Genomic DNA, 14,125 nt, shown 5'->3' with positions numbered 1-14,125 from the left:
TTCTGACACCGAGAGAAGGAGGTTGGTTGGTAAGGCAGGTGAAGGATTTGCAGAATTTCTGAATTCTGACACCGAGAGAAGGAGGTTTGTTGGTAAGGCAGGTGAAGGATTTGCAGAATTTCTGAGTTCTGACACTGAGTGAAGGAGGTTTGTTGGTAAGGCTGGTAAAGAGTTTGCAGAATTTCTGAATTCTCACACCGAGAGAAGGAGGTTTGTTGGTAAGACAGGTGAAGGATTTGGGGAGAACCTCCGGTGCCCGCTGCGGCCTCTGACAGGCCGGGTGATGCAGGGCCCCGCTGCAGCTCCGTGGGCGCGGGGCCTGCGGCACCGAACAGCCCCGCAGGCCGCTCCGCATGCGGACGTGGGGGCGCCGAGAGCCGTACCGGAGGCAGCGCGGGCGGCAGGTAGCGCCGGGCCCGCGGCGGGGGTCGGGGCCGGGCCGGGTGGGGCCGGGCCTCGCCGCGCTGTCCCGCTGGAGCCCGGTGCTGCCCTCTGGGCCTCGGCGAGGCGGGCGTCCCCCGAGTCACCTTGCGGCGGCGGGGCTGGACGTGAGGCCCGAGGGGGCGCCGGCCGCTGGCTCCGGCGGCAATTCCTCGCCCGCGGGCTGCCCTAAGGGCAGGCCCGGCCCGCGGGCCGCCTCTCTCTCCGAGACCGGGCGGTCTGGCTAAGTTGCTCCACTTTCTCGGCCGGGAGGCACGGACCCATGAGGCGGCTGCGGGCGAGCGTTCCCACGGCGCCGGTATTTCGGCAGGGAGGGGAAGCGGCGCGGAGCGCGCCCGCTCCGTTACCCGTTGCGTAACGCGGGCGGCGGCGGGGCGGGGGCCGCGCTCGCGCTCCCGGGGCCGCGCAGCCGCCGCCCCGCCGGCTCCGCCGCCAGAGGTGCGTGGCGGAGGTCGCGGGCAAGGCCGCGTCCCTCAGGAAACGCGGGACCGCCCTCACGGATGTTTCTTGTGCAAGGATATTTTATTTTATTTTATTTTATTTTATTTTATTTTATTTTATTTTATTTTTTTCGGTTGGTTTTGGTTTTTTTGCGTTTATTCCACGGACCGACGCGTGTATTCTTGTGGTTCTTTTCCCCGCTCCGTCAGCTGTTGCCATGGCATCTGGTTGATTGAAATTTAATGTTAAGAGCTGTGAAACCTCAATTGTTGTAGATAAGTGTGTTGTGCAAGTAGAGCTGCTTGTTGTTAGCAAGGAATTGGTGTGTTTCAGTATGAGAATCTCTTAATACTGTCTAAATGCTTGCATAAAATTTAATATAAACATTTAAACACTTAGAGGATACAGCTGCATAGTGTAAAGAGAGTGAACAGGCTTCTGATTTTCCAGATGTCTCATTAAAATGAGGTGTAAACACGAGAGATTGTCATCCAAAAAGGTGGCATTTAGGTTGAGAATATGCTGAACAGGATGGTGAGGTCCTCCTTTACTTCAGGTGTCTGCAGTGAAGCTGCTGTGGGGAGCCCCAAGAGTGCCAAGCACGGTTTTTGTCTCTCTAAAGCCAGAGTGTCCACAGACTTGAGCATGAAAGATAGAGGCATGGCATGTTTTCAGAAACTGGAGTGAGGGGTTATTATTTAAGCTCTTGTTTGATGTAAAAATCTCAGTGTAATTTTAGAGTTAGAATAGACTGATCTCTTTCAAGCTCTAAATCAGTCCCAGCTCCCAGGGTGGAACCATTATGAAGCTTTTGGGTTATGTGGTTTGGAGGCCAGCTACAAATCCATGATCATGGAGTGTTCTGTAATCATTCCATGGGCTCCAGATCTCCTAAACCACAGGTATGTATGGAACTATAGAATATCCAGAGTTGGAAGGAGCACACAAGGACCACCAAGCCTAGATACACCCTGCAGGTTAGTTATTAAATCACTGAACAAAGAGTGCTTGTAAGCTATGCTGTGTAAATTGCCCAAGTGCTTCATTTTAGGAAGGGCTGGCTGTCTGAAAAGCAGGACAGTAGTGTTGCATTTGCAGCAGGGAAACTGAGTACACCAGTAAGCAGCTAAAATGGTGGAAGACAAGTGATAGCTTAAGTACTTCCACATGTCTTGTTCACATCATTGCTTTTAAGATTAGTCTTTCAGTTTGGTATAAAAAAATGGGGGATCAGGGATTTCTGATGTTGGGTGTTGCAGAGAAAAATACAAACAAATGCATCAGCAGTAGGCATGGAAAGAGTTGTTCTTAAAATCTAATGAAAGGAGCATCTTTTATTCCTTTTATACCATCTTTTATACCTTTTCTCTTCTGGAGCAGGTGTGCCTTTACATTTATGCAAGCTTATTTTAGAGGAGGAAGACTAATTTTCCACTGGGGAAGAGTTTGCCTACCTCTTTACTGTGGGTTTTTTGATGCAAAATCCCTAAATTGTGGTGACTAATAAAATGTATCATCTGCACTGCACTATTACATGCCCATCCTTTTGAGCTGTGTTCTCCCCTGTAGTTGTAACAATATTAGGAAGTGTACCCCTATTAGCAAATTTAGTTTTTGCTCACTGATGGCTACTGGACAGTATACAGAGATCTCTTTCATATTTTCCACATCTCTGAAAAAGCTTTCTATGAAGTTACAAGTGCAGATGGAAGTGACATCTGTTTTCCTTTGGAATTGTTAAGTGTTGGCCTTGTTTGTCACTTGAGGTCCCTTTCAGAATGGGTCCAAAAAATGTGATACCATTGCTTTTGCTATCACAAAAGCAATGTTTCCTCATTATCAGAAGAGCAGTAAGGCTCCCATGAGTTATTTTTGCAGTGTAAGACTGTGAGGCCAGCATATGTAGTGGAGTGTAATAGCTGGGGTTCAGTGATTCTAAATAATGGATTGGCTTTCATAAATTCTTTGAATCAAAGCTTGTTTTGGACAAAGCAGCAATGATGCAAGGATGATTTTGATGAACATTCTTCAAAGATCTGGCAGTTCTGAATTGGTGATGTACTCAGAGACTACTAATCATAGATGTTTATTAATGCTTTGGCTGTAGTTTACATTTGATGCTGTTCCAGCTAAGGTTCTTAGAGCTTCCCTTGTGTTTCAGATCCAATGGCTGTTCCACCGTCATACTGTGACTTGGGAAAGTCTGCCAGGGATGTTTTCAACAAGGGATATGGTAAGTAAGATGAGGATGGTTTGATCACCTTTCATGGTTTTTCCTTAGGCATCTTGAAAATGCCTGTCAGGACACGAGTACCTCAGAGATTCCCTCATACAGCAGAGCCCTGGAGCATGTGTGGCAGTAAACAGGTTCCTGAGGAAGAGTGACCTTTATGTCAATCAGAATAGCCTGTTGTTAAAGCTGGAGTGCATATTTTCACAATATTTGCATTTGTCCCTTTTCTGGAAACAGTACTGAAAAATGTTGATTTTTTTTTTTTTTTTGGAATCTGAGTTTGTGTGCAGTAAAGATTTCATTTGTATCCCAAATCCATATGCTACATAAAACTAAAATGCACTGTGGTCTGCTCTCTCCCACCCTGGAGTTCAGGCTTTGCTAAAAATCACCTCAAGTTCCCTGCTTTAGAGTCAGTTACTTCAAGCTTTTCTACTTAGTGCAAGGGCCAGATATTTCCCTAGATTCAGAGCAGACAGAAAAGGAAGAAAGCAGTAGCACTTCTGTATATGGCACTGATTAAAGTAAGTTGAAACTTTTTTTTTGGAGTGGAGAAGAAGAAAAATTTCCTGCTCTGAAATCAGAAATAAAATGTAAACTAAATAAATCAGAATTGTATTGATGGGTCCCAGACTGCAGGTGGCTACAGAAGGTGGAGATACCTGATGGTTGGTGTCTGTTATGATTATAAATTATGAAGCAACATACTCTGAGTTGTCAGAAATCCTTCAATCATTCTTCTCATAACCCTCAATATGTTCAACAACTGTTTAAACATGAAAACTGTTTCAGGTCAGTGTACCCTACCTGGCATACTTTGAGTGTGTTGGAAATAAGCCTTGTTTGTATCTTTCAGTGAAACAGATGCTGTGTGCTATTTTATTTTCAGGATTTGGAATGGTCAAGTTAGAGTTGAAGACCAAGTCTTCCAGTGGGGTGGTAAGTATTGGGGACTTTAAACACCACCAGCATAGCAATGGAAGGACAAATTCCTGAGTTGGTAACAAGTGTTACAACTTGCTAGCAGGTGTTGCTTGTCTCTTTCATTTCTCGTTTTAAAATTCATAGCTGAGATATTTCTACAATAGTGTGAAGCTGATACGGTAAGTATTGGGGACTTTAAACACCACCAGCATAGCAATGGAAGGACAAATTCCTGAGTTGGTAACAAGTGTTACAACTTGCTAGCAGGTGTTGCTTGTCTCTTTTATTTCTTATTTTTAAACTCATAGCTGATATTTCTACAATAGTATGAAGCTGATATAGCAGTACTTTTTCTCCTGTGGCATGCAAGAATTTTCATTCACTTTTTTGTTACTTTTCTGCCTGTCCCAAACATGAGTCTCTTCACCTTACAAGCAGTACTTTTTCTCCTGTGGCATGCAAGAATTTTCATTCACTTTTTTGTTACTTTCCTGCCTGTTCCATTGACACATCCCAGACATGAGTCTCTTCACCTTACACAGCTCACATTTCTACTTATGAATGCAACTGACTTTTCCTGCAGTTGCTAGTTTTCAGAGGAATTTTAGTCCAGAGGGACTTCTATCCAAAGGTCAAGGGACAAGTAAGCACTGGAGTTTAATTAACTGTGTTTTCACTCATTTCCACTGTGCTTACAATTCAAGATTTAATTAAAACTGAAAACAGTCCTGCAGTATCCTGTATGTAGAATTTGAGAGCTTAAGTAGGCTTTAGCATTCCAAGTAACAAGAATAGCCAGTGATCCCCATTTTAATGATGGAGAAGTGAAGCTTCCTCACAATTTCACAGGAGGGCTGGCAAAACTAGGAATGGGTGTCATAATTTTGATCTTTAACCACAGGCATACATTATGTGCTAGATAACATTTTTCTTACACTGACTCTGAGTTCTGCCTGTCTTACCTACCACTCAGTGCTGTCTGATTGGTAAGACAGGTTGCTTCTCAGCCTGCTTTGTAACCATATTTGCCTGAGCTCCCTCCTTCTCTTGCATTCTTATCTTGCAAAAGGTGTAAGTCCTTACTTCTGTATTACTGTATTCTGCTCAGTTGGGCTTTTGCATTGTGCACCAGGAACTGGGTGCTCTCCATACTCTGGCTGCCATTGACATCTGACATCTCTTGATAGGCAGTTTTCCTAGCTGGAAACAAAATGCTAATAGTTAATTTTGCTGTCTTTTGATTGTGATGGAACATGAACAACTGTATTAAGTTCTAAAATGGGCTTTTTCTTTTCCATGCAATTTTCTTGGGATGTTTATCCAGTTGGTAAGAATGGTGGCTGTTTTGACATGTTGGCTCTTTATTGCTTTGTCTGACAAGGCTTTCTGTGCTGCATACTAAGTCATTTGTAAACTGTTGAGTTGTTTTTAGTTGTGTTGTTATTCATGTTATACAGTTTGTGTCCATAGCCCTAGGTCTGCTGTGTGATCCATGTATGTAAAGCCATTTGCAATCTTTGTCCAACAATCCACAGCAAGAACACTGTAAAAACAGCAAGAGGGGAAACAAGACAGATGTGGTATTGGTACAGTTGTCTCTTGCTGCAGGTTTTGAGCTTGGTAGTGATTCTGATGCAATAATAACAGAGTTTTGGGGATGGAGATGAATTTAGGAACAAAGCATGAGATCTAATTCATACATGGGTACTAATAGTGCCTCAGATTGTTACAACACAAATGTTTGGGTGTTTTTCCCATGGACTTAAAAAACCACAGTGATAGTGTGTGTTGATGGTATCTGTTTCATAGATTGCAAGTGGTTTTGCCTACTCAGTGCATGGCATTCCTGTAGATGCTGGGCACCATGAACTAGATGGACAATGAGAAGCTGTGCTTAACTGCTGATGCAGACTGGTGTGTGACAATGGAGTCAGAATGAGTTTGAGTTTTCAGCTACAAAAACTTCAAGAAATTATGGATTGGTGAGATGTTCTGGTTTCCACAGGTAAAGACTGATGGCAGCAGAGTTCTGTCTCTGTGGTGTCTGCTTCCAGAAGCAGATTGAGTTCTTGATGCCTGAAAACATGCTTTGGCTTTTGATCATAGGACAATGCAGGGGTTTTTATTTCCTTTGGCTTTGAGACTAATGTTCACAATCTGTCCTTTACTTGATCTGAGAAAGAAATCAAGCTTTTTTAATCAGTTTCCTGTTCAAAGATTAGAAGTTACTCCTGAATTCTGATGCAGGTTTGCCACGTCTTTACACTGAATTTGTGGAAATGACATTAAACACTGTATGGAAATTATGTCTTAAAGTAGTCTTAACACATCCTGGCTTCTGTCACATGTTTTGGTAGCTGGCTAGATGTGTTAGAATAACTGCTGTGCTGTTGCAGTAGTGCATTATGCTAAGTGTCTCCTCCTGCCCCAGCAGCATCCCTCACCACCCCAAACTGTGTGTAAGGAATGTGATCTGTCTCCCTAGCACTTCACAACCATTTAAAGACAGTCTTTGTATCCTTGTATGCTCTGCAAAGTCCAGAATTGTCAATGTAATATACATCCAGGAGCACAATCCTGGAATGAGAAGGATATGGAAAGTCAGGGTCCCAAAGCTTGGATATGTTGGAAATGGATCCTGCTGTCTCTTAAGCACTGTATCTTTCAATACTTAAACTTCCAGAGAGACAAAACTTGTAAATATAGTGACAGATTATTTATCTTCCTTCAAGGGAGATATTGGAGAGCTGAGGATAACAAATAAGAGCAGTTCTCAGACACTTCTTAAAGCCTAACTCATACATCTTGAGCTTACTACTGTGGCAATGTGCCTGTTCACTGCTTAATCCTCAGCTGTGCATGAAACACTGAGCAGACTGCCTCTTGAGCTATTCCAGGAGAGATGTGTATTGAGATTTCAAGTCCTCTAAAATAACAGGAAGCTCTGGTGTGTGAAGAATTGACTGAACAGCATATTACAAAATCCATGTTACACAAAATTCAAAGTGGTTGCTTGCATTGCACTGCTGAGTGAAGGAGCAGCCTGACAGAGAGATATCCAGGTGCTCAGGTCAGGTTACTTTCTGATAAAGGAGAAAAGGTCTGCAGTTTGAAGGTGCCTTGTGAAGGGTGACTTAACTTCTGAAGTGGAGTTACTGGCTGAAGGAATGAGAGAGAAGTTGTGGGGGGAGGTACTAAAGTCATCACCACAGTGTATGAAGAGTAAATGACAATAGCATAAATGGTAGGGGGAGCCACAATGTTAGGGTGCAACAGTCAAAAAGCATCAGTTCTCCAGAAAACATTGTCACTGCTGAAACATGGGGAGGGGGGAAATTATTAAAATGCAGAAACATACAAGATGTTCAGAGAAATGTGAGAAAAGACTTTGTTTCTTTTTCCTATTCACCTAACTTTATGTAGGATTGCTTTTCCTAAGGGGGAGCAGATTTCCAGGACTGCAGCAAGTGCTTTTTCATCCACAATTGGGACAGTTCTAGTAAGATGATAAAGGGAATTAGAGGTTATTGTGAAGAAAAATCCAGGAATATATACAGCTTTGTATCCCAAAGTCACGTGAAGGCACAGAACAAATTGTGGAGCATTGAAACAACTGCTACTTTGGCAGTGGAAGTCAGAAAAAGGACTTTCTGATGCATAAGCTTGGGAAAAAGTGTGGTAAAGTTAAGATGGGGGATAGCAAGTAATCAAACCCCCATGCTGAGAAGTGAGTGAAGGTGTCAGGTCTTTGTGTAACACTGCTTTTGCCAACCCAGGCAAGTTCCAAGGCTCTGTCAGTACACCTCAGTAAAAGAAATATTCAGAACAGAAATGCCAGAAGGAGTAGCATTTTGTGACACAAAAGAAATTGTTTTAGGTGGGGATAGGGAAGAGGAGGATGATGATTTTGAGGGTTCTGTCAAAAGGCCTAAGGGTGTGAGTGCTGGCACTTGACAAGTGGAAAAACTGAATGTAATTAAATATAAAGAATGCTAAAACATGACCCTGTGATTAGCTCAGTTGATTAGAGCACGGTGCCAGTAACACCAAGGTTGTGGCTTTGATCTCCATAAGAGTTGGACCCATGATCCTTGTGGCTCCCTCCCAGCTCAGACTCTTTGGTGATTCTGTGATATTTGCTCTTGACAGGAATTCACTGCAACCGGTTGTTCCAACACGGACACAGGCAAGGCTTCAGGCAGTCTAGAGACCAAATACAAGGAGAAATGCCATGGACTTACATTCACTCAGAAGTGGAACACAGACAACACATTGGGAACAGAAGTTTGTGTCGAGAATCAAGTAAGACCAAGTAGATACTTTGGAAATGTTTCTGCATCTGGTATGAGACAGTATTGAGATGAACAGAAAACACTGGAGAATGAAAATTGCACAAAAGTAGCTGGAGTGTTAAAAGAGGTTAGATGGATTTGCAGAACACACAGGCTGGGAGTGGGGGGTGCTAGGTAATGATTTGGGGGTGCAGTTACTGCAGTTACAGGTGTGTGGAGTTACCTAGCTAGTTGAATGAACCTAACTGTGTAGAACTGTCACTGCTGCAGCCAGGCAGAGAAACCAAAGGCAGGTCTCATAATTTTAAATGCTTTAATGTATAAGAATTCAAGTTTGGCTGCCTTGAGATTGAATATATTTTGTAAGGTTGAAGAGAAAGATGAATGTTTGCAGCTTGGCACTGCTTACACAAAGGGTTGCTAGCATGCAGCACTCTCAAAACACATTTTTGACATCAACAGTTTTATGCCTTTCACTTAATGCTTCAAGTATAAGGTAATGATGCCAAAGATAGTAAAAATTCTGTAGTGCCATCTGCCATGTATGGCCATTCATGTTTGTACTTTCACATGTGCTTTAAAATGGAAAGTGCTGTCTAGGTGGGGGAAAGTGAGATGGGTATGTGCTTTGCCTGGAAAGAAGGACTGTGTCTCAACAGAGTATCTGTGGATTATGAGAGAGATTTCTGAGCTGTTTTTGCTATAAAGAATAAGGAAACATGACTTGAGTAGTTTTCTTTCTGTCATTATTCTGTGAATAATTTTCTTGTTGTCAGCACTAGATCTGTCAACTTGCTGTATGTAAAAACAGGAAGTTTGTACAAAGTCTGTGCTGTTAAAGGGCACAGAAAAAGTCCTCTTTCCATCCTTCATCATGCAGCATCTTCTGATTTCATTGTAAATAATGAGGGAGACATTATAGTTCTATGTTGTTTTCTCTTTAGACAGGAATAGAGTTCTAGTAGTGGAATATAAGAAATTATATTTCAACTGATTTTTCAGCAGATGTGTGTTTTTCTTTGCAGTTGGCTGAAGGCTTGAAGGTGGTTCTTGACACTACATTTGTACCAAACACAGGGTAAACATTTTCTATTACCTTTATCTACAGACTTCTAGAATTTCCCATAACTTTTAAAAATACTTCGTTCATTGTGTAAAAGTTCAGCATTTATTGGAGAAGATTCTGCAGTCACTGGCTAATACTTAACTCAGAAGGATAAGTTCTGCTTGAAAGCATTCTTCAGCTTTTTGGCCAGTGGCAAATGTATTGTTTTGCAGTAGGTACTAACCTCTAACTCTCTAGTTAAACAACTAGGTCTTCATGTTCTTGACAGTCCTAAGGCTGTCAAGTCAGTAAACCAATTTTTTTTTTTTTGTTTTTGCTGATGCTTTTGGCCAGATGTGCACAATTGAATGAGGAGGTAGAATGGGCAGTGGAATAGCACTTAGTTGACTTTCTCAATTCTCTTGTACTTTAATTTAGTAAGTAGTAGAGCAAAGGAGGGGTGTTTATGTCTGAATAATGCACAAAGATTGAGACTGCTTTGCAAATAAGGACTGGTACTAATGTATTGATGGGGAGAGCCTGTCAGAAGACTCTTGAGTTTGAAATACTCCTTGGATATGAGGAATTAGAAGCATAGTCAAAAATGAGACCCCAGGCCTAGGTGTGAGCTACAGGCAGCAGCACAAGTGTTCTGCCATGTCTTGAGTGGAAGAGAAAGGAGGGTGGGGGGAGAATGAAAGAGGTGGTGAAGTTTTGTCCTAGTTGTGTTTGAATTGGTAGCAAAATCAACAGAGACACACACTGGAGAGAGGAAGAGGTATCACAAGAGGGCCAGAAAAAGGCAGACTTAGGTGGATGATGTCTGGAGGATGAAGAAATCTGGTTTTGCTGGAGACTGGTACACAGCAGTGAAGAAAGAAAAGCAAAAAAAAGCACAAAGAGGGAACAGTGGAGAGAACCAAACAGGCAGGAATTCATTGAAAGACAGCCTTTGCTGCAGGTGTATGGATGCTCCTGAAATAAACTGATGATGCCATAATGCATTACACTCACAGAGAGAAAAAAAATTGAAACCAGATGGCTTTTAAAGCATTAAGGAGAAACAATATTATCTTTCTTTCTTCTTGAGGATTGTGTGGAGTTTGAGGTGGTGGGGGGAAAAGTGGCACCAGGTGAATATACACAGAATTATCCTTATCCTGTACCCTCTTCAGCAGCTGTTCAGTTTTGAGTAGGGAGCACAGCAGTTTCATTAACTGGCCTCGAGAAACATACATATTGGAATAAAAAATACAAATATTACATTCTTGTGTATTACTGTGGGTAAAACTGCATGTTTCTGCAGGAAGAAGAGTGGCAAGTTGAAGACCACCTACAAAAGAGATTATGTACACGTAGGCTGCAACGTAGACATTGATTTCTCTGGACCAACTGTTTATGGCTGGGCAGTGGTGGGCTATGAAGGTTGGCTTGCTGGCTACCAGATGGCTTATGATACAGCCAAATATAAGATTTCACAAACTAACTTTGCCTTGGGATATAAGGCAGGAGACTTTCAGCTGCACACTAATGTGTAAGTATTACCTGAGCCTAGAAAAACATCAGAGGAGCCAAACTGTAGGGATGGTTAGCAGTAACGGCCTTAGGTCAAAGGTGGGTGAAGGGAAGGGGATGCTGATTTGTTTCCAATTAATTTATATTCAGTGTTTTCATTTCCAGTACAACTGAAACAGGGGCAACTTCCCATCTCTTGGCTGTCTCGACACCTTGTTTCAGAATAATTTTGGGCTTTGTATATCTGAGATGGTGATGTAAAGGCCCTTTATGATAATTTGTAATTAAAAGCTGTGAGCTTTAACTAATGTAATGGCACGAGACAAAAAAGCCTTCAATTAAACTACTGTACCTTCTCCCCCTCTTCATCAGAAAGTTCCTCCCTCAGGAATGGCCAAGATGAAGCACAAAGGCAGGTGTAGCACTGTGTTTGTTTCCAGCTGTCATCCCTGCACAGCTCTAGTCTTGGCATTCAGATGGCCTGAGATGCTTTGAGGATGATGTATTTAAACAATTGTAATGCAGCAACATGGTTTTCAGTCTTATTCCCATAACTGAAGTCTCCTTTGTGTGTCACTGCACAGTGGCAGTGACCACTGTCACTTATCTGGGTGGGTTGTTGTTTTTTTTTTTGTCAGAACCTCAACCTGTAGGTCTCTGGCTGTTGGAAAGTCCTGTTCCATTCTGCAAAGCAAAACATGTTTTGTGTAAAAAAATACGAGCAGCAGTCTGCCAGCTCCAGCTCAGGGAAGTATTGGATCTCCTGGTTCAGTTTAGGAGATAATGATCAAATGATTGTGGGGAAGGGAAAATCTAAGGAGTTACTAAACATACTTGCATCTGTTACAAACAGGAATGATGGCACTGAGTTTGGTGGCTCTATTTATCAGAAGGTTACTAGTAAGGTTGAGACATCAGTCAATCTTGCATGGACTGCTGGCAGTAACAACACACGTTTTGGTATTGCTGGGAAGTACCAGGTGGATGACAAGACTTCTGTTGTGGTAAGAATTTTGTTACAGAAATGAGTATTTCAAGCTGCCATAAATACTGAAATTTCGTGTTATGAAGCAGTTGCTTTAGCTAGTTACTGAGGAAGTATGGTAGATTGCAAACTGTGGCTTCTGTTGTGGCTCAAATTTAAATTGTGACCTCACACATCCCATCTGTGAAATTATTGGGCAAAAGAAGTCCTAAATATAATTTGTCCATAGTGAAATAGTCCAACTAGTATGCTTGGAATGGTGTGCTGAAAAATGTATTTTAAAAGGTAATAAAAGGATGCAGTGTATTTTTAATTCTGAAATCCATAATGTAAAACCTTATTGTGGTTACAATGGTGGGAGTTCAGCTGAGCTTACAGCCCTTCCCAAGTAAGTTAACCCTTGAAAGTCAGCTGACATGTGAGTGTTTTAATACTGAGAACTGAAGTAACAAGCATTTATGTGTCAAAACAACAATTAGTTCCAGGGCCACTGAACCAAAATTAAAGATGAGAAATGCTATTGTAAAGAGCTCAAAACAATAGTAATGCAAAAAGGGGAGTGCATATTCATTAATTTCTTGCTCATTGCAAGAAAAAAATCATTCCTGAGCGAGGTGAACAGACTCTGAGGAACTGTAGTAAGTAGCTCTTTAAAGGAAATAAAGACATAACAGAGGAGGCAGTGATCAGCATGGCATTCTCTGTAGGACTCCCATTTGCTTAAGATGGAAACTCCTGAGAAAAGGAAAAGATTGGAACATGCTTCTAATAGAGGTTGGTCTACAAGTAGCTGAAGAGTGTTAGTGCATAAGGCCCCTTCTCAGGGCACTGGGACACTTCTGTATGAATACCTAAGTCTTCAGTTTATAAATACTGTGATTTTTTTTTGTCTTGTAGGCTAAAGTGAACAATGCCAGCCTCATTGGAATTGGTTACACTCATGCCCTCCGACCTGGTAAGTAATTCTCACTGCAAATGAGCAAATAGTGTTAAGTGCTACACTATGGTTTAATTCACTGCTTTAATTCTGTTTAAGAAGAGAACAGATGAACAGAGGAGCTAGGAGTCTTTACACAGACTCAGAAGTAAAGGGTGTCTGTGTACACAAGTTCCTGTGGGAACTCAGCCACGTTAGTGAGGTCAGGTACCTGAGGCAGAGAGCACTGTCCAGGCACCTCAGTGTGTGATGGTTCTCAGGACTTGTTTTTGTGGGTGTAAAGCTGACACTGAGAGTGTGTGATGGTTCTCAGGACCTGCTTTTGTAGGTGTAAAGCTGACACTGAGTGTGTGATGGTTCTCATGACTTGCTTTTGTGGGTGTAAAGCTGACACTGAGTGATGGTTCTCATGACTTGCTTTTGTGGGTGTAAAGCTGACACTGAGTGATGGTTCTCATGACTTGCTTTTGTGGGTGTAAAGCTGACACTGAGTGATGGTTCTCATGACTTGCTTTTGTGGGTGTAAAGCTGACACTGAGTGATGGTTCTCATGACTTGCTTTTGTGGGTGTAAAGCTGACACTCTGAGAGTGTGATGGTTCTCATGACTTGCTTTTACAGGTGTAAAGCTGACACTGAGTGTGTGATGGTTCTCATGGCTTGCTTTTGTAAGTGTAAAGCTGACACTGAGTGTGTGATGGTTCTCATGGCTTGCTTTTGTAAGTGTAAAGCTGACACTGAGTGTGTGATGGTTCTCATGGCTTGCTTTTACAGGTGTAAAGCTGACCCTCTCAGGCTTGATTGATGGCAAGAATTTCAGTGCTGGAGGTCACAAACTCGGGCTGGGATTTGAGCTGGAAGTTTAACGCAGCTTTAAGTAAAACAACTGGTGGTGCTCTGGAAGATGAAGGAAAAGTGTACCCCGTGCATTTCAGCCTTAATATTACTCTGAAATTTGAAGAAGTGTGAACTTTCTACTCTTCCCAAGAATGACTTTAACCCAATGCTGAAGTCCAGAGTGTGCCAGCACAACAAAGGAAGACACATGAAGGCATGCATGGAAGTTGTGATGTTTGTGCCACATTTCAGTTTCCTGTATTTTAAATCTGTTTCAAAAAAAACAGAAGAAAATCCAACCTCTCCCCACTATTGTATTGCATTTTGCATGTCCTATACTTCACAGCCTTTTATAAAAGGAGGTCTCTGTGCTGTAGTGGAAATTTGGGGTTACATCAGAATGAAATAAATTGGTCGTGGTCAGAACACAAGGTTGACATGTGTTGACTCTCACAAAGTTTCCATCCAGCTGGGTT

General features: G+C 42.3%; 1 protein-coding gene across 5 annotated transcripts; it reads left to right on the top strand.

Moving 5' to 3' along the window:
* Nucleotides 1-351: 351 nt before the first annotated feature.
* Nucleotides 352-14,075, top strand: VDAC3 (voltage dependent anion channel 3). 5 transcript variants are annotated; one of them, XM_041424872.1, is made up of 10 exons: nucleotides 352-404; nucleotides 3,044-3,115; nucleotides 4,005-4,054; nucleotides 4,113-4,115; nucleotides 8,189-8,341; nucleotides 9,357-9,409; nucleotides 10,683-10,910; nucleotides 11,745-11,895; nucleotides 12,774-12,831; nucleotides 13,587-14,075. In XM_041424872.1, exons 2-10 carry the CDS (start codon nucleotides 3,049-3,051, stop codon nucleotides 13,676-13,678), a joined length of 855 nt encoding a protein of 284 aa, XP_041280806.1. In that variant the 5' UTR covers nucleotides 352-404; nucleotides 3,044-3,048; the 3' UTR covers nucleotides 13,679-14,075. The 5 variants fall into 5 exon arrangements, with proteins under 5 accessions (XP_041280806.1, XP_041280810.1, XP_041280811.1 ...); XM_041424873.1 differs by lacking the exon at nucleotides 352-404 and adding an exon at nucleotides 416-739; XM_041424874.1 differs by lacking the exon at nucleotides 352-404 and adding an exon at nucleotides 1,763-1,784.
* The last annotated feature ends 50 nt before the right edge of the window (nucleotides 14,076-14,125 follow it).

This window comes from Onychostruthus taczanowskii, unplaced genomic scaffold (assembly GCF_017590055.1).
Source record: "Onychostruthus taczanowskii isolate IOZ18803 unplaced genomic scaffold, ASM1759005v1 scaffold84, whole genome shotgun sequence".
Lineage (NCBI taxonomy): Eukaryota > Metazoa > Chordata > Aves > Passeriformes > Passeridae > Onychostruthus > Onychostruthus taczanowskii.
Note: the sequence above shows the minus strand (reverse complement) of the source record. Positions and strands in the feature narration are given on the sequence as shown.

What these genes read in the sequence shown, in the direction of transcription:
- VDAC3 (XM_041424872.1), top strand. Translation starts at nt 3,049, where the DNA reads ATGGCTGTTCCACCGTCATACTGTGACTTGGGAAAGTCTGCCAGGGAT. An exon ending in ACATTTGTACCAAACACAGG is followed by an intron (nt 9,410 to 10,682) that starts GTAAACATTTTC and finishes ATGTTTCTGCAG; the next exon opens with GAAGAAGAGTGGCAAGTTGA. An exon ending in CACTCATGCCCTCCGACCTG is followed by an intron (nt 12,832 to 13,586) that starts GTAAGTAATTCT and finishes TTGCTTTTACAG; the next exon opens with GTGTAAAGCTGACCCTCTCA.